Source organism: Lynx canadensis, chromosome C2 (genome assembly GCF_007474595.2).
Source record: "Lynx canadensis isolate LIC74 chromosome C2, mLynCan4.pri.v2, whole genome shotgun sequence".
NCBI lineage: Eukaryota > Metazoa > Chordata > Mammalia > Carnivora > Felidae > Lynx > Lynx canadensis.
In genome coordinates, this window is record NC_044311.2 from 37,386,314 (window position 1) to 37,406,210 (window position 19,897).

General features: G+C 36.1%; 1 protein-coding gene and 1 non-coding gene across 4 annotated transcripts in view; both read right to left on the reverse strand.

Moving 5' to 3' along the window:
• Nucleotides 1–19,897, reverse strand: part of TFDP2 (transcription factor Dp-2) — a 179,159-nt gene that overhangs the window by 104,784 nt on the left and 54,478 nt on the right. For all 3 annotated transcript variants that reach the window (XM_030329193.1, XM_030329191.1, XM_030329190.1), the window contains exon 3: nucleotides 12,592–12,658. In XM_030329193.1, the coding sequence (XP_030185053.1) occupies nucleotides 12,592–12,658 (67 nt within the window). The remainder of the gene's footprint in view (nucleotides 1–12,591; nucleotides 12,659–19,897) is intronic.
• Nucleotides 6,724–6,796, reverse strand: TRNAN-GUU. Its single transcript has one exon. It is a non-coding gene; the product is annotated as a tRNA-Asn (tRNA).

Here is a 19,897-nt window from a genome sequence, read left to right on the forward strand (position 1 = left end):
ACATAAAGAAAGACCTTTTAATTTCAACACTACTCTACTCTGCCAACTGAGTTATAAGGTAATTCACTGGAAGTGAATATTAAAATAATATAGAAACAAGCTTGCAGATATCCTTTCCTCCCAAAAGAAGAATATCAGTTTATCACCTTTTCATAAGAAACAATGATTTCAAGAACTATAAAAAAATAGGCATCATCATATCATACTCTTTATAACAAAGCAATTTATATGAACTACCAGAATAGAGAATAAAGTTATTTTTATTCATTTGATTGTGACTCACGTATAACATACTGCATTATCAAACCTATTTATAAATCTACAACATGCAATCAAAACACAAAGCAAAGTTATGTAATTCTACCTAACCACAATATACATTGTGAAAGCAGTTAACAGGAAGATAAAAGATGTGGTAACCACAGCCCATTTTAAAACACTTTAATTTTTTTTTTTGTTTTAAATCAGGAACACTTTTATTTTATTTCCAAAAGGTAATTCTTTTAATTTTTTTTTTTCAACGTTTATTTATTTTTGGGACAGAGAGAGACAGAGCACGAATGGGGGAGGGGCAGAGAGAGAGGGAGACACAGAACCGGAAACAGGCTCCAGGCTCTGAGCCATCAGCCCAGAGCCCGACGCGGGGCTCGAACTCACGGACCGCGAGATCGTGACCTGGCTGAAGTCGGACGCTTAACCGACTGCGCCACCCAGGCGCCCCTCCAAAAGGTAATTCTTATTTAATTCTAGTGTTTAATTACTTAATATGGCAACCTAACACTATTATTTAAATGAAGCTTTCTTGTAGACAAATATAGGAAAAATACAAGAGAGAAAAAAGATCAGATGATACAGGTTCTTCAGGAAAAGCAAGCTACTGGAATGAGCAGGTCAATAAAACTATTTGTAGAATGGGATAGTTGTCTATTTTCAGATCATTAAGATATTTTTAAATATCCTGAAACCAAACCCAGATTCAAAAGGCAAAGCCAGAACCATTCACTGTGTTTATTAAAACACAATCTCTTACTAAGTCTTGCACAGTAAGAGAGGCCAAACTCACCCTAACATGACCTTAGATTTAGAACCCTGCCAAAGAATCTTTATAGAAATAGCAACCAAATGTCGCTTATACCTACTGTTTAGAGTAAAATAAAATAAAATAAAATAAAATAAAATAAAATAAAATATAAAATAAAATAAAATAAAATAAAATAAAATAAAATAAAATAAAATCTTACTAGATATTTCAGGACTTAAATCATTAAGTAAACTCCGAGAAAGAGCCTATGGGCAAACGTTAGTAGCCTTTTACATTAAACATACAAATCTAAAATATGTAAGCTAATTTACTTTTAAGAATTTGAACAGTGAAATAATCTTTAACACCAATTCCCTACCTTTTTCACCTTTCTAACTCCTTTAAAATTTTTTCTTATCAAGAAATAAAGTGCTCACATTCCTTTCTTGGCAGAAATGCACTATTAAGGTCCCTATAGGGAGCCATTCCAGCAACACTTTTTGTGAAACTGTGAATTCCTTCTGTTCCTACTGCTTTGCCCACAAATTCCTTTATTCCTGTTCCCAGGCTATGAAGATCTGTTCAAAAATGTTACAAAACCTGAAACAATTAGTTTCACTACAGATATATGTACTCTGACCCTAGCTGGTTCCCTGTTGCTACTCAGGGATCCTACAATCATCTCTTGACTGGAAAGGATTAAAAATAGCACAGAACAGGTTCTAAGCAATAATACTCTCCAAATGGAGAATTTAAAAGATTCTCTCATAACTAAGTGGTATTTGTCCAGGGAATTCAAAGTTTTTGTGACATGTAAACATCAATCAATGTAATTCACCATATTCATGGGCTACAGATACCCTCCCATATAATCATTGTAATAACTTAGTACAGAAAAAAACAACAAAATCCAACAACCATTCGTGATCAAAACACTCAGAAAACTAAGAATAGAAGGAAACTTACTCAACCAGATGGAAGGCAGCTATGGGAAAGCTCTACAGCTAACATCATACCTAATAACACAGACTAGATGCTTTCTTTCCTCCTAAGATCAGGAACACAGCAAGGATTTCTGCTCTCACCATTTCTATTCAACTTTGAACTGGAAGTCCTAATCAGTGATATCAAGAAAGAAAAAGAAATACAAATTGGAAAGGAAAAGTAAAATTGTCTTCAATCACAGATGACATGACAGTATATGTAGAAGATTCTAGGGAATTTATCCAGACTTCAAGTTATATTACAAAGCTGCAGTAATCAAAACAATATGATACTGTCTCAAAAACAGACACATAGATCAATGGAACAGAATAGAAAACCCAGAAATGAACCCACAATTATATGGCCAATTAATCTTTGACAAAGCAGGAAAGAATATCCAATGGGAAAAAGGATGTCTCTTCAACAAATGGTGTTGGGAAAATTGGACAACAACATACAAAATAATGAAACTGGACCACTTTCTTACAGCATACACAAAAATAAACCCAGAATGGATTAAAGACCTAATGGGAGACCTGAAACCATGAAAATCCTAGAAGAGAGCACAGGCAATAACTTCTTTGACATTGGCTGTATCAACTTCTTTCTAGATATGTCTCCTGAGGCAAGGGAAGCACTAGCAAAAATAAACTACTAGGACTTCATCAAAATAAAAAGCTTCTGCACAGCAAAGGAAACAATCAACAAAAGGCAAACTATGGAATGGGAGAAGATAATTACAAGTGACATACCTGATAACAGGTTAGTATCCAAAATATATAAAGAACTTATACAATTCAACACCCCCAAAAGGGAGAGATGTTCCATCATGGATAGGAAGAATCAATATTGTTAAGATGTCAGTTATTCCCAATTTGATGGACAGATTCAATACAAACTCAGTCAAAATCCCAGTAAGTTATTTTGTGGATATCAACAAACTAATTCTAAAATTTACGTGAAAAGGCAAAAGACTCAGAATAGCTAACATTGCCACTATTCAACTTTAAGACTACTATCAATCCACAGTAATGAAGACAATTCGGTATCAGCAAGAGACCAGGAAAATAGATCAATAGAATAGAAAAAAGAGCCTAGAAATAGAACCCCATAAATATATTCAACTCATCTTTGACAAAGGTCGAAGGAGATTCAGTGGAGAAAGGAGTCTTTTCAACAAATGAAGCTGGAAACACTAGACATCTACATGCAAAAAAAAAAAAAAAAAAAATTAGAAATAAATCTTACACCTCTAACAAAATAAAACTCAAAACGGATCACTGACCTAAATGTAAACAGCAAAATTCCTAGAAGAAAAACAGGGGCACCTGGGTGGCTTAGTTGGTTGAGCGTCCGACTTTGGCTCAGGTCATGATCTTGAGGTTCGTGAGTTCAAGCCCTGCATCGGGCTCTGTGCTGATAGCTCGGAGCCTGGAGCCTGCTTCAGATTCTGTGTCTCCCTCTCTCTCTTTGTCCCTCCCCTACTCGTGCTCTGTCTCTTTCTCAAAAATAAACATTAAAAAAAATTTTTTTTAAAGCCCCAGGAGACTAGGAAAGTGCTTTTGAATTTAGTAATGACTTTTTTTTTTTTTTTAAGAAGTCTCTGCACCCAATGTGGGGCTTGAAATCATGACCACAATATCAAGAATCACATGCTGTATTGAATGAGCCAGCCAGGTGCTTGTGGCAATGACTTTTTAGATACAACCAAAAAGCATGATCCATGAAAGAAAAAACTGCCAGGTTGGACTTTATTAAAATTAAAAACTTCTTTGTGAAAGACACTGTTTCTCTACCACCAGATAATGAATGTCAAGTCTTTGTGTTTTCTTACAAGAAACATTATGTGTTTGTATTACACTTCTATTTAAACAAATGGTTATATATATAGTACACTGTTCTGCACTTAATAATGTGTCTTTGTAGATCATTCTATATTAAAAAAAAATTTTTTTTAAGTAGGCTTCACACCCAGCCCAATGTGGTGCTTGAACTCACAACCATAGATCAAGACCTGAGCTGAGACTGAGTAGGATGCTTAACTGATGGAGCCACCCAGGCGCCCCCATTCCATACTTGTACATAGCATTCTCATTCCCAAATTTATATCTGCATAAGTATTCCTTTGTACATATTGAACACTATTTAATCAAATCTTACCAATGAACTTAAGAGTTTCCAATATTTTGCTATTACATGTAATACTGCAAACATTAAGCTTCACTTTCCCTATTTGCTAGCACATCAGTAGAATCAATTCTTAAAACTGGGATTGATGGGTTATAGGAAATGTGAAGATAAATCAATTACAGTACTGTGAAATTGCTTCCCATAAAGGCTGTACTAATTTATGCTCCTACCAGCAGTGTAAGAGAAATGTTACCTATACTCTTCACAACAGTGTTTTATCAAACTTCTTAATACTCACCAATCTTATAGAGTGGAAAGTGGTATTCAGTGTACTTTCAAATTACACGTTTTATGAATGAGGTACAGTACCTTTTTATCTGTGTAAGAACCATTAATATTTCTTTTTCTGTAACTGTTTATTCATAACTTTCTTTTCAATGTTTATTATTTTGAGACAGAGACAGAGCGTGAGAGGGGGAGAGGCAAATAGAGGGAGACACAGAATCCAAAGCAGGCTCCAGGCTCTGAGCTGTCAGCACAGAGCCAGACGTGGGGCTCGAACTCACAGACCATGGACCACGAGATGATGACCTGAGCTGAAGTTGGATGCTTAACCAACTGAGCCACCCAGGTACCCCTTATTCATAAGGTTTGCCCATTTTCTAAAAATTTGGTTGTTGGTTGGGTTTTTTCCCTTGTTTCACTATACAATATTCCTTTCTTCCCTTTAATGCCTTGAGGCTTTTAGTGTATTTTATTTGATATCAATATTGTTTTGCTCATTGTACATCTTTGGCCATTTCTTATTTTCAATCTTTCTTAGATTTAAGAATTCTGAATATATTTTTAGTTCCAAAACAACTTTTTCTATGTTGCAACTGTATCCTCTTGAGAGTTTTCATTCCCTTTTCTATCACAGCTTTCTCTCATCTTTTCCATTAGCTCTGTTTCCACAGGAGGAATCTGTTTGATTATTCAGTGATTCCCTCTTTCAAGTTGCTGAATTCATTTTAATAGGCTGAACTTTTAATAGCCATAGGGTATTGCAATCTCTTGGATAGTGGAGAACTGGCAGTCAGTATAAGATATGCATATTTTAAATTTGATGTGCAAGCAATGAAGGAGCTGGCAAAGTGGAATTGCTCTACTGAGGTTATAAAGGAACAAGCGGGGAATATATGGCAGACCTCACTTGCCTGCAAAGACATGAGCAATTCATCCCACAAGTGCAACCCTCCTAGCAGCTGCTGATCAGGCAGCTTCCCAGAGGACTGTGTATAGCTTGCAGGCAAGTATGGCCTCTTTCCACATGCAGAAATATCCAAACGTACAGACCACCCGACAGCATGCACCTCCCAGATAACTGAGAGATCCTTGGTCTTCACCAAAGATACTGATGGACTTTCGACACCACACAAAGTGAAGTTGTATGTCACAGGATTTTTACCTTTCGTTTTCCTCAATAATGCACAATTACATGATTCATAACCAGGACATACAAATACTCTATTGCTTTTAAATCCTCTACTACTCGCCTGGTTATGACTGAATATAATTATCTTCAGGCTTGTTCTTATTTTAATTAATTAGTAATTTTTAAGCTCCAACTCTTAGGTATGTGTTCTAAGACAAAAAGTTCAGAAACCTTCCTCACTCTAAATTCCTTAACACTTTGTTCAAAAAGTTTTAAGGTAAGTTCCTTCTACGTTTACTTCTCAATGTTTAGATAAATAAACATTTTTATTACAAGTCTGGAAATATGGCAAAACAAACTCTTACAATTCAGTATTTACTGAATATAACTGTGCTAGACACCAAGCGAGATTCTGAAGACAAAAATAGGAAAAAGGACCCTGCTCTCAAGGAGCTCAGAGTTTAGCAAAAGAAAAGGACAATCTATAAAGAAATACAATATAATGTGATAAGGACAATAATAAAGTATGTACAGGGTCCAAAGGTTAACTAACAGAAAGGAGCTGTAGTAACAAGGAGCTACCAAGGAATTCGTGGTCAGCTAGATTTTAAAGAGTAAATAGGAATTTGCCCAGTGGTCAAAGAAATTATAGACAGAAGGTAAGGACATAACATTCTTTCAACGATGTTCCTAGTTTGAGACAGATACTGTGGGATAGATACTTTGAAATACTTGTCCTAGAGATACAATGATGAATTAAGAAAAAGTCTTTGACTTACAGAGTCCAGGGAGGGGGACAAATAAGTAAATGAGTCATTAAAGTACAGTGTGATAAATACTACAAAAGGGATAAGGAGAGAGTATTAGAGGCTTATGGGCCAAGTGGAAATAAGACCTAAACTTAGATGTGAATAATGAACTGAAATTAGCCAGGTGTAATATGTGTCAGGAGTGGAGTAGAAGACCATGTCAGGGATCACAGAGTTCCAGGCACAGAGAGGTGTGTACAGATGGACGGAGACAGACAGAGACAGAAAGTGAAAGAGAGAACGTAGCTCAAAGTGGCAGAAGAAGAGGTATCTGAGATAAGGCTCTGGATAAAAGCAAGAACTCTAACATGAAGGATTTTTTATTTGATTTATTTTTTTAAGATTTTATTTTTAAGTAATCTCTACACCCAACATGGGGCTCAAACTCACAACCCTGAGATCAACAGTCACATGCTCTACCAACTGAGCCAGCCAGGCGCCCCAAGGATCTTTCAAATCAGAGCTTAGACTTTATCTTGAAGGCAATAAGGAACTACTAAACTAATTTTTTTTAACATGGAAAGACTGTTGAGGTTTGTGTTTGAGAGCTATACTACAGTAATGAAACAGAAAGAAAGAAATCTGGAAGTAAGTACAACAGTCGCAGTAATCCAGGAAACGATTTATTGTAGTCTGAACTAAGATATTAGCAACAAAGATAGAGAAAACGGTTGGGGAGGACTGAGAGACTGAGGACGCAGAACCAACAAGCCTTATAAATGATTTGACTGGAAGCAGAGAGAAAGAAAAGGAATCAAATATGAGACCTCAATTTCTGGTTTAGGCACAGGGTGGATGGCACTACTATTCAGTAAGATAAGGAAAAGGGGAAAGCAGGTTTTGAGAGGGTGAAATAATTACTTTAATTCTGGAGTTTGAGCCTGAGATGCTTTAAGTTACTCAGTGAAGGCATCCAATAAGCAACTGGCTATACAAAATCTCAAGACAAATTTGGGTCAGAGATACAGATTTGACAACAGTCCATATACAAAGTAAATGATAACTACAGCAATGATGAATAGATGAAATTGCCTGTGGAGAATTTACAAAATGAGGGAAAAAAACCTAAGACAAAACCCCATGGAAAACTAACATTTAAAAAATTTGTTAATGTTTTTATTTATTTTTAAGAGAGAGAGAAACAGAGCACAAGCAGGGGAGGGGCAGAAAGAGAGGGAGACACAGAATCCGAAGCAGGCTCCAGGCTCTGAGCTGTCAGCACACAGCCCGACGCAGGGCTCGAACCCATGAACCACGAGATCATGACTTGAGCCAAAGTTGGACACTTAACTGACTGAGCCACCCAAGTTGCCCCTGGAACATTAACATTTAGGAGACAGAGAGAGAGCTAGCAGAGTAGACTGAAAGAGAGCAGATAAAAAGGAAGATGAAAATATTAATATGAGGAAAAGGAGCAAGCACTTAATGAATGCTTACTATGTGCTAGGTGTTGGTTGTACTAAGTGATTTATGTGCACTACCTCATTTAATCCTTAGACACTCTCCAAGCAACTTATTGCTACCTGCTTCATTATAGATGTGGATACTTTGGTTTAGGGAGATCAACTTGCTCAGGTTTACACACTTGGTTGGGTGTAAGAAGTACAACCAAGATCAGATCACATTGAGTCCTCTAGAGCCCTTGTTCTTAACTGCTACACTATACTGCTTTCTTATGAAAGTCTTAAAAAGTGTGGTATCACAGACACATAAAAACCAGTGATTCAAAAAGAAAGACACCATCCCAGTAGCAATGAGTTCATCCAGCACCGAGATCTTGGTTTCTAATAACATTCTCCATTAAAAGGAATCAGGAATCTTTGGGAAAATGGCTGATCTGAGAAGTAGGCAAGAAATAATGCAAAATGAGCCTGGAACATCTTGGAGTGCTAAAGAAATAAGTGCTCAAAACAAAAACAAACACAAAACCACACCCACAACGAGGGACATATGCCAAAGGAACACAGAAAACCAACTGTGGCCACAGCTGTATCAACTCAAGCAGAAAATTAAGTAAGTATTGGACTATAACCCAGAGTATAAACGAAATATCAGGTACAAACTAAATAATATAAATCAAGCATTAAATAAATAAGTGAAGAAACAAGAGATAAGAGACAAATCTAGGGTGCAAAAGAATTCCAAATAAATTATGTAGATACTCCCCCTCCCAGAAGTAGAGCAACCTCTCCACTTCTCAAATATGGGTTCCACATAATGACTTCCTTCCAAAGACTACAGTATGGAAAGGGGAAGAGGTTAAAAAGTCACTTTATAGTACAGAAGCAGGACAAACATTACCTCAGCCAAGTGATCAAAGTTCACATCGACAATGATAAGTCATGTTGATAGTGTGGACCTTTGATATGCTGTGATGAGAATGGCACTTTATCTCTGTGGTTCTTCTCAAAAACTCATAACTCCAATCTAATCATGAGAAACACATCAGAAAAATCCCAATGGAGGGATATTCTACAAAATACCTGAACACTCCTCAAAACTGTCATTAAAAACACAGAAAGTCTGAGATACTGTCATAGCCAAAAGGAGGCTAAGGATGATGGTCATGAAATGTAATGTGGTATCCTGGATGCTCTCCTGGAACAGAAAGAGAACATTAGCTAAAAATTAAGGAAATCTGAAGAAGTTGGACTTCTGTTAATTAACATATGTTGATTTTGGCTCATTAATTGAAAAAACTGTACTAAACCAATGTATGATGTTAGCAGTAGGAGAAACTGACTAAGGGGTTTATGAGAACTCTCTTGAACTCTCTCTATAATTTCTCTGCATATCTAAAACTATTGTAAAAGTAAAATATTATTTAAAAAACAAGAGGGGAAATTAACTGCATGAAATTCTGATAAACAACAAAGGAAAAAAACAAAGATCAAGAGCAGTTTCAGTGGATTATTGGAGTCAAAGCCAGATTACATTGGGCAGAGGAGTAAATTAAAGCTGAGAATGGGATTATAAGTGTATAGCTTTTTCCAGAAGTTTGACAATGAGGGGAAGAACAAATCAGAGCTGGAAACAGACATCAAGTTAAAGAAAGTGGTTGGTGGTTTTTTTTTTTTAAATAAAGGTATAATTCACATACCAAAAATTTACCTTTTAAAGTACAATTCAGTGGTTTCCAGTATGTTCACAAAGTTGTATAACCATCACCACCATTATCTATTTCCAGAACATATTTCTTACTTCAAAAAGAAATGATACAATCAAACAGGCCCTGAATATATGAAATATTTTGATGAATAGGAGGACTTCACATTGTTAAGGTGTCAATAAAACTAAAGCGATTTACAGATTCAATGCAATCTCGATCAAAATTCTAACAGCCTTTTTTTTTTTTTTACAGAAATGGAAAAGCTGATCCTCAAATTCATGTGGAATTACAAGGAATCCTAAATAGCAGAATAATCTTTAAAAATAATAAAGTTAAAGGGCTCACACTTCTCAACTTTGAAACTTATTACAAAACTACAATAATTTAAAACATAATGGTACTGGGGGTACCTGGGTGGCTCAGTCAGTTAAGTGTCTGACTCTTGGTTTTGGTTCAGGTCATGATCTCACCATTCTGTGAGTTTGAGCCCCACACTGGGCTCTTGTGTTGACAGCACAGAGCTTGCTTGGGATTCTGTCTCCCTCTCTCTCTGCCACTCCCCCCTGCTCTCTCTCTCTCAAAAATAAATTAATTAATTAAAAAAACCCCATTATGGTACTGACATATGGACAGACATATATACTAAGGGAAAATAATAAAAAGCCCAGAAATAAACCTTCACATACATGGCCAACTTATTTTTGACAAGGGTGCTAAGACCTTGACCTCTATTATAAACAGTAATGGAAAAACTGGTTAGCCATATGCCAATTTGATCCTTACCTTATATAAAAATTAACTCAAAATGGATCAAAGACCTAAAGAACCAAGACTATAAAATTCTCAGAAGGAAGCACTGAGGAAAATCTTCATGACACTGGATTTGGCAACCATGTGATGGATGTGACAAGAAAAGCACAGACAACAAAAGAAAAAACAGATGAACTGGACTTCCACTAAATAAAGAACTTTTGCACATCCAAAGAGATGATCAAGAAAGCGAAAAGACAACCTACTGAACAGAAGAAAATATCTGCAAATCATTTATCTCGTAAGGGATCAATATCCAGCATACATAAAGAATCCCTAAAACACAACTCCAAAAACTGGAGTAGACCTTTCAAAGAAGATATATAAATGGCCAATAAGCACATAAAAAGATGCTCAACACGACTAGTTTCTAAAGAAATGCAAATCAAAATTACAGTGAGATATCACTTCATATCTACCAGGATGGCTATAACAAAACAAAAAACAAATAAATGTTGACAAGGATGTGGAGAAACTGGAACCTTTGTGCACTGTTGGTAGGGATGTAAAATGGTACAGCTACTGTGGAAATCAGAATGGTAATTCCTCCAAAAAATTAAAAATAGAATTACCGTATGACCCAGAAATTCCACTTCTAGGTATATACCCAAAAGAATTGAAAGAAGGGTCCCAAAGAGATATTTGTAGTCCCTTATTCATAAAAGCATTATCCACAGCAGCTAAAACACTGAAGCAACCCAGGTGTCCAGTGATGGATGAATGATAAGCAAAAGTGGTATACATACACAATGGAATAGTATTCAGCCTTAAAAAGGAAGGAAATTTTGACATATACTACAATATAGATGAACCTTGAGGACATTATGTTAACTGAAATAAGCCAGTCACAAAATGACAATTACTATTAGGATTCCACTTACATGTGGTACCTAGAGTAGTCAAAATCATAGAGACAGAAAGAACAGTGGTTGCCAGAGACAACAGGGAAAAGGAGAGTGGGGGGTTATTGTTTAAAGAGTATAGAATTTGAATTTCACAAGGTGAAAAGAGGTATGGATATGGATGGTGGTGATGGCCACACAACATGAATGTACTTAATACCACTTAAAAATGGCTAAAGTTGTAAATTTGATGTTCTGCATATTTTACTACAATGACAAAATTGGGGAAAAATGAAAAACATTAAGGCTTGTGGTGTCTCTTTCACTGTTTCATACACATAATCAAATTCTCACAGGGGCGCCTGGGTGGCGCAGTTGGTTAAGCGTCCGACTTCAGCCAGGTCACGATCTCGCGGTCCGTGAGTTCGAGCCCCGCGTCAGGCTCTGGGCTGATGGCTCAGAGCCTGGAGCCTGTTTCCGATTCTGTGTCTCCCTCTCTCTCTGGCCCTCCCCCATTCATGCTCTGTCTCTCTCTGTCCCAAAAATAAATAAACGTTGAAAAAAAAAAAATTCTCACAGACATTCTCATTATTAAGCTAGATTTTTTTTATACTGAAATACAGACTTCTCTACTCTTCTCTCCAGAGCATATAGCCTACCTTGGACATAAACCCTTTGAGGAAGCTGATGTTTCTCTCATAGCTATGTGTATATAATGACATCTATTTTGTTCCTACCTTTATAATGAAAAATTTCAAACATATACAAAGGAAGAGAGAAAGGAATAATGAAACCCCTTACAGCTATCCACCCAGCTTAAAATACTTAATCAACTCATAGACAGTTTATCTATAATTCCACTCACTTTACTCTTCTTCCCCCAGTGGATTATTGTGAAGCAATTCCAAACATCGTATCATTTCAACCATAAATATTTCAGTATATTATCTCTACATACTAAAAGATACTGATGAAAGATACATACTGAAAGATACAGACAGTGTCCTGTATAAATTCCTGTACTGGTGGGTCAGATTTCTGATATAAGCATTCCTCCAGTAAACCATATATTAGATACAGAAATGTTATGTATATTCATTCATTCTACTGTACTTCCTTACAAGTTAAACTACTAGGATGTAGGACTATCAAACAAGAAAATCAAGAAAAAAAGTCGCTTGAACAGTTAGTTTCAACAGCAAGAGGATCATTTATCAAGGGTGGTCTTAGAGACCTCTTAGGAAAGAGATGGAGAAAAGTAACACAAATATCACACACACTCAACCTCACTCTCTCCCCGCCTCTCAGAACTGACTTTCATACGATATAAGTTATTTGGTATATTATAACACAACCCAGTGATATTATATAACAATCATTATATGTAAAGTAATACTCATAGCTGCATATTTTATAAAACAAATGCAATCAAACTGGCTCAATGCAGAAAATTTCTATTCAACTGTCCTTACCTTTTGTTGGACTGAGATTCTGATCTATAAATCCTCTTAGTTCTGCATTTGTGGAAGGCAAACCAACCTGAATAAAATAGTTTTAAAAATTAAAAATAGAATCTTAAGTATTATGTGATCATTTAATAAGTTATTTTATACCTTCCACTGAAGATCCCATGTAAAATAATAAACACAGCCACATAAAAATGAATTAATTATATCAACAATAGGAGTAGAAATTAAAAGAAAATGTTGCTTGCAATGGGAAAAGCAGGAATTGTACAGATTAAGATAAAAATCAATGAAATAATGTTACTTGTGAGCAGAACTGAGACCTACAGATTTTACTGATGGTTTTTTTGAAAGCAAGTTGTGGCAGCCATGAAGCTGCCAACAGATTTACCAAAATTCCATTTTCATGTTGCCCTTAATTTTTACTGTTCATAATCACTGCCTATTATGCGTTTTTCAACATTGTGATATGTAATGGATCAGATAAAGACCATTAATACTATACCACAGAGGTGAGATCTACTGGTCTCAAATAAAACTGCTTGGGCTCATATTCTGGTTCAGTAAGACACATGGTCATGTTCAAATCACGTAAGCTCTCTATACCTCAGTCTTCTGAACTGGTGCTAGAAGTGCTTATCAGTTTAGGTTATTAGAAAGATTAAGATAATTCATATAAAGCATCTAGCCCAGTGTAAGGCACAAAGTGCTCAATTCATGTTAACCTTCATTACTATTAATATGATACCTGGGGGCTATCTATAACAAGTGTAACTATAAATTCACCTTGAGGCAATTTATTTCATTTAATGTGATGGCCACTGGACTTCTTGGAATCATAGAGCTAAATACAGTAGTATCATCAAACAGAGTTTAAAAAATTTATTATAGAGCCAGGAATGAAAAGACTCTACATTTTTGAAAACTTGACATAAAGCAAGATTCTAATAAGTTGTTCTACTATTACTATTATGCTATTGTTTTAATCCTTGTAGATTTGTAATCTACCAAATGCTAACTTGGTACCTCAAACATCCTTTCAAAGTACTACCACACTGAAAAGATTTTAAAGCACACAAAGGTTTATAACTTTATGTCTGTGCACTTGTGTTGTTTTTAAACTACACACTGTATTAGCATTATATATTCTTCATGAGAACTCATTTGATACTTCACAATTTCACAATGTAAGAGCTAATTATTTCATTATTAAATAATTCAAATGCACTACTAATAGCTGTTTCTTTTTGTCAAGAGATATGTTACCAGAAATATTTCTACATATCATTCACATCATGGAAAAGTAATTCTGATGCAAACCTATTTCTCTCATTGAATACCAAATTTTTATGACAGCAGCTGAGCAGAAGACATCTAAAATGCAGCTTCTTAATCCTATGTATATAATGGTGCAGATACTTAATTCTATCTAGCTTCTTATAAGTATGCTATTAGAAGTAAACCCTTTGCAACAAAATTTGCAACAAATTACCACTACATGGATCTCCAGAGTTGTTCACAAATATTAATGGCAAGCGTTTACTTGTAAATGCCAAGAGTTTACTGTGGCATCACTAACATGCCGCCCTTTTATAACAAAATTTTTTGCTATAAAAAGAGAAAGACAAAACTTTCATTGGTGTTGTACTGTAAAAAGAAAGCAAAGAAGGCGAAGACAGACTTTAATATTCCAACGTTAATACAATGTGATCATTTAATACATGTGTTACAATTATTTCAAAAGTATTAGTTTATACCTTTTTGTTACTAAACAAAGATAACGGCAAAAACCTCAACTGAAACCACATATTCACAGTGGAGAGAGTTCACAGTTACTGAGTTACTGTTATGCTTAAACACCTGCTCTTAATGGCCAACTTCTGCAGAGTGAAGCAGTGAATCAATTTGGAAACTTTTAAACAGAAGTACATTTGCATCTTAATAACCAACAAATTACACACTAAAAAGACAAAGGTCAGTTGTGGGTCAATACTATATGCTGATTTGGGTCTAGTAGATGGAGAAGTGTTTGTATCTAGACTTTAAATAAACACTAAAATTAATTTAATTAAAATTTCAAAAATGCAATAATTTCTGCTTTCATAAACACTTTATAGTTTAAAGACAAAGAAAAGGATTATTTGAGAATAGAAAAAGTTGGCTAGGAAAGGCATTTAAAAACAGCCTTTTTCCTTCTTCTACTTAAAAAGGATATAATAATAATGGTTCACAGAGCAAAAGAAAAAGGTGAACTCATTTTATGTAAAATTTTTTACCTAACAAGGTCCTGAGAAAAGTCTTCTACTGGGTTATTCAAACACTGTGCTGCACACTGTAAACAGTCACTAAATGTCTGTAGAATAAAAAATAGCCAAGCCTAGTTTTTAAGAATAAAACCATATTTCCCACTAACAACATTATAATTTCATTGACAATAACATATTTAGATTGACAAAACTGAAAGACAACAAGATTCAGAGTGAGATGATTTGTATTCCAAGTTCAGCTCTGACATTTACAAGCAAGGTGATCTTGGAACAATCACTGCAAAATGGAGCTGACAAAACATGTGCACAACAAACTCAGAGAGCTCCTTAGATCAAATTAAATAATTATGTGAATATGATTATTAATGAAAGCAATGCTCAAGTGTGGATTGTTATTCAAATGGTAATGGTAATGGCTTTTAACTTTTCAACACTGACAGTCAATTCATAGGAGATGCAAGTGACCAATGAATGAATGAACATACAGCATACCAGTCTGACCTAGCTAGTAATGAGGGAAATGAATAAATTACGTACCATTTTTTGCTGATTATACTGACAAAGATTAAAAAGAAAATAACGGCGGGGGGGGGGGGGGGGGGGGGCGCACCTGAGTGGCCCAGTCAGTTGAGCTACTCAGGTCATGATCTCACAGTTCATGAGTTGGAGCCTAGAGCTCACTGCTGACAGCAGAGAGCCTGCTTCAGATCCTCTGTCCCCTTCTCTCTGCTCCCTCCCCTGCTCGCATGCACGCGCTCTTTTTCTTTCTCTCAAAAATAAACATTAAAAAAAAAAAAAGGGGGAATGGCACTCTCATATACCACTGATGAATATATAAATTGGTGCAACCTTTCTGAAATGCAATTTAGCAATATGAAACAAAAGCCCCCAAAAGCACACACCCTTTCGGCCAGTAATTTCATTAAGACTTTGCCTTATGAGAATAATCCAATGAGTAAGCAAAAGAAAGAAAGAAAGAAAGAAAGAAAGAAAGAAAGAAAGAAAGAAAGAAAGAAAGTTAAAAAAAAAATGGAAATAACTTGGGGTGCCTCAGTGGTTCAGTCAGTTAAGCACCCGACTTCAGCTTAGGTCATGATCTCACAGCTTGTGAGTTTGAGCCCCACATCAGGCTCTCTTCTTTCAGTGCAGAGCCCGCTTCAGTTTGTCTGTCCCCCTCTCTCTTCCCCTCCTCCACTCTCCTTCACTCTCCCTCTAGAAATATAAATAAACTTAAAAAATATAAAAATAGAGGGGCGCCTGGGTGGCTCAGTCGGTTAAGCGTCTGACTTCGGCTCAGGTCATGATCTCAAGGCTTGTGAGTTTGAGCCCCGAGGCAGGCTCTGTGCTGACATCTCAGAGCCTGGAGCCTCTTCAGATTCTGTGTCTTTCTCTCTCTCTGCCCCTCCCCGCTCACTTTCTGTCTCTCAAAAGTAAATAAACATTAAAAAAATTTTTAAAAATATATAAAAATAGAAATAACTTAATGGCCAATATTAAGAAAGTATAATGCCTATTTAGTAGATAACATAAAACAGTCATTTAAAATGATGTTGCAGAGATATTAAGATAAGAAAAGACATTCATCACAGAGATTAAGCTAAACAGTAGGTTAAAAAACAGCATGACATTTTTATTAGAAATATATACATATATTTTTTACATACACACACACTTGTATATATACCAGATGTCTTCCTAGGCAAAATTCTGCTGCTAATCTCTATGCCATTTCCTTATCTGTATTTTCTAATTTTTCTATAATGAGTATCATAGCTTACTTTTTTTAAATGTTTTTTATTTATTTTTGAGAGAGAGACAGAGGATGAGTCAGGGAGGTGCACAGAGAGACAGAGAGAGAGAGAGACATTGAATCTGAAGCAGATTCTAGGCTGTGAGCCATCAACACATAGCTCAATGCGGGGCTCAAACCCACGAAGCATGAGATCATGACCTGAGCCAAAGTCGGACGCTTAACCAACTGAGCCACCCAGGCACCCCAAGGCTTACATATTTTTTAAAAGATTATTTGACAAGGCTCAAAATACACATCAAATTACCTTCCACATTCTTGATTGTATATTGAGGGAGCTTAAGTGAGAACACACCTGCATTTGTGGTCATGAAGCGTATCAGTGGCTACCAGATACCATTTGACAACAATTTTATCTCGGAAACAGTGAATATATTGCCAGCTTTACAGAACTTACTTTTTGCAAAATGACCCATCCCACAATCCACGTAGTTCCAGTATGGCTGTTAATCCTTGAGCTTCAATTGTGCTATTTCAACAAAAGTGGACCCATGACCCAGACCTGGCCCACTTCTTTCTCCACTTGTCTAACTGAACATGTGGGCCAAGCAGGGTCAACCAAAGCTCCTCCATGGAATCTGAAATATACATGCTAAAAAAGAAAAGTTCCCTCTCTTCTTCTGATATAAGAATTATAAGGCCAGTATAGGGTATTCTGCTACCATATACAGCCAAGAGATGGAAAAAGGGAGACTAGATCCCTGACACCATCATGTGATCCCCTGAATCCAGATATGTTTGAAGCCACACTACTCCAAACTTTTCAGTTATGTGAATCAACACATTCCATTTTTTGCCTTAAGCTATTTTGAATAGGGTTGCTATCATTTGTAATCATGAGACCTACTATGGCATGGATAAGGCAAAAACAACTCTTCACAAAAAACCTGCTCTCGTAAGAGAAATGTAACATGAGAAACAGAAAATAAGGATGTAAATATTTGAGTATGTGTTTACTAATGCCTCTCTAAGACCTGCGTGTGTGTCTGAACTACTGAGTTAAGTGCCAAATGAGTCTCCTGCTTCTACTATGCCCCTCTTCAATCTATTGACTCAGCAGTCAGGACAAACTTTCTAAGACGGTAAGTCAGGTCATGCAATTATCCACCAAATCTCTAATGGCTCCTTACTGACATTTCAAATACACACCCAACGCCCCAGTCCTTGAGGGTCCACATGATCCAGCCCCTGCTTCCCTTCTGACTTCATCCCCTACCACTATCCCTTGATTAGTCTGTTCCACTTATAAAACTGGTCATCTTGCTGTTTCTTAAACAACCACACCTTTTCCTGCCTCTACCTGGAATGATCTTTTCCCATATATTCATATGATTGGCTTCTTCTTGGATTGAGACTCAAGAGCATTGTCTGAATGTCATGCCCTTAAAGAGAACTCTCTGAACACCTGAGTTGAAAGAGCTCTCCCTTGCTACCATCACCCTCTTTCTTCTTACCCTATTTTATTTTTCTTCATGACATTTATCATTACCTGACAGTATATATGTATTCACTGTCTTCTCTCACTACACAATAAGCCCAAAGAAGGCAGGAGCCTAGAACAGGATCAGGTACATATATTTGGTGGGTGGGGGAAGAAGGAGAATGAATTGTTTGTGGCACTGTGAACTAGTATAATCCTTTCAGTAAGTATCTTGACAAAACATATTAAAAGCCACAAAAATGTTCGTATCTATTGCAGAATAGGTAGTAAACTTGATTGGTTATTTTCAGACAGTCTATTCCAATTCTTTCCCACATGCATTAGCCTAATGTGAGGTTTGACTTCTCCATGTCCCTAACTCAAAGGTATCAAAAGACCATCAGCTCATCACTTATCCCTCTCCCCCTAGGATGCCATAGCAGAAAGAGAAATATATTGCTCACTGTTTGATTTCTTCCAAATATACAAACAAAATAATGGGAGTATAATCATCACTGGTTCAAATGTTTTATGCTACTTTAGGGAAACAACTTTTAATATAGTGAATTGTACATATGACTAAGAAGATGATATATGATTCAAGGCACATTTTAAGCCAAAATATGCTTGCTATTTGAATGTTAACCATCTTGTGGTTCAGGGTAACTTTTACCTCCCCTTTTTGTAAAGGAGAAAAAAAAAATCAGGATAATATCCTAAAAGAAAATTCCCTATACACAGACTAAAACTTTGTTTCTTCTTTCCCCCCAACAGCACTTTAACAAATATGTAACAGTCTTAGATTAAAGCCTACTACTCCTGATAATTTATCCTAATGAAATTAATTAAATGATAATGAAACAAAATCTATATCTGCTTACAGCTACTTATAGCATGTCAAAAGCAAAGTTAATAATAGGAAAATAGAGATAAATAATTAAGGTGGTTGTTTTTTTTTTTTTTAATGTTATTCTTTAGATGTATAACAGGCAGTATTTGGAACTGTCTGGCTTACAAAAGACCTTTCCACACAATAGAATGCTGGCTCTTCCTGGTCACGATTAACTAAACCACTAGTAGACATCACACTTGAGCAGTGTCAGAGGTCCACCCCAAGGAGTTTGGAATTGGAGCTCACGTGGGCAGACAGGATCTGTCAAGCTGCCTCCTTCCTTTCCTTCACACCTCTCTCTCTCTGAACAGGCTGGCTTTGTAACACATATATTGAGATGCTGCCTGGAAAACTAAGGAGCATGATTTGCAGAGAGAGAGGGAGAGAGTATGAAGCAGATGCACACAGACAAGCAGAGTTAATAAATGGAAACTAAACACTGCTTCAGTTCCTGGTAGATTTCAAGTTCCTGTACTCAGATCTTTCTGAAGGCCCACTAAATTCCTACTCATAAATTGTTTGAGACATTCCTGTATCTTTATAATAAATTCCCTTTTTAAGGTAGCCTAAGCTGGTTTCTGTTACATGCAATCAAAGATTCCAACATCACAATCTGGGAACAGTAAAGCAATTGTAAGTTATTTCCCTAAATGTTGTAGTATTTATTTTCTAGCATAATCCTCACATAACTGGAAACAAATCCATTGATACAGCCTGACAATAAGAAAATAACTTGAAAGGAAGTAGATTCAGAAATGATAGCCTCAAGCAGAGGAAACAAACTGAATGAGTTCTCCAAAAAATCCAAAATCTAATGTCCCCTCAGGAATCATCTCATGGAAGATAGCAAGCTTCTTTTGAACAATATCCAGTATACATATTCCCTTATGTCCACAAGAAAAAAACTGGGCCAAAGAAAACAG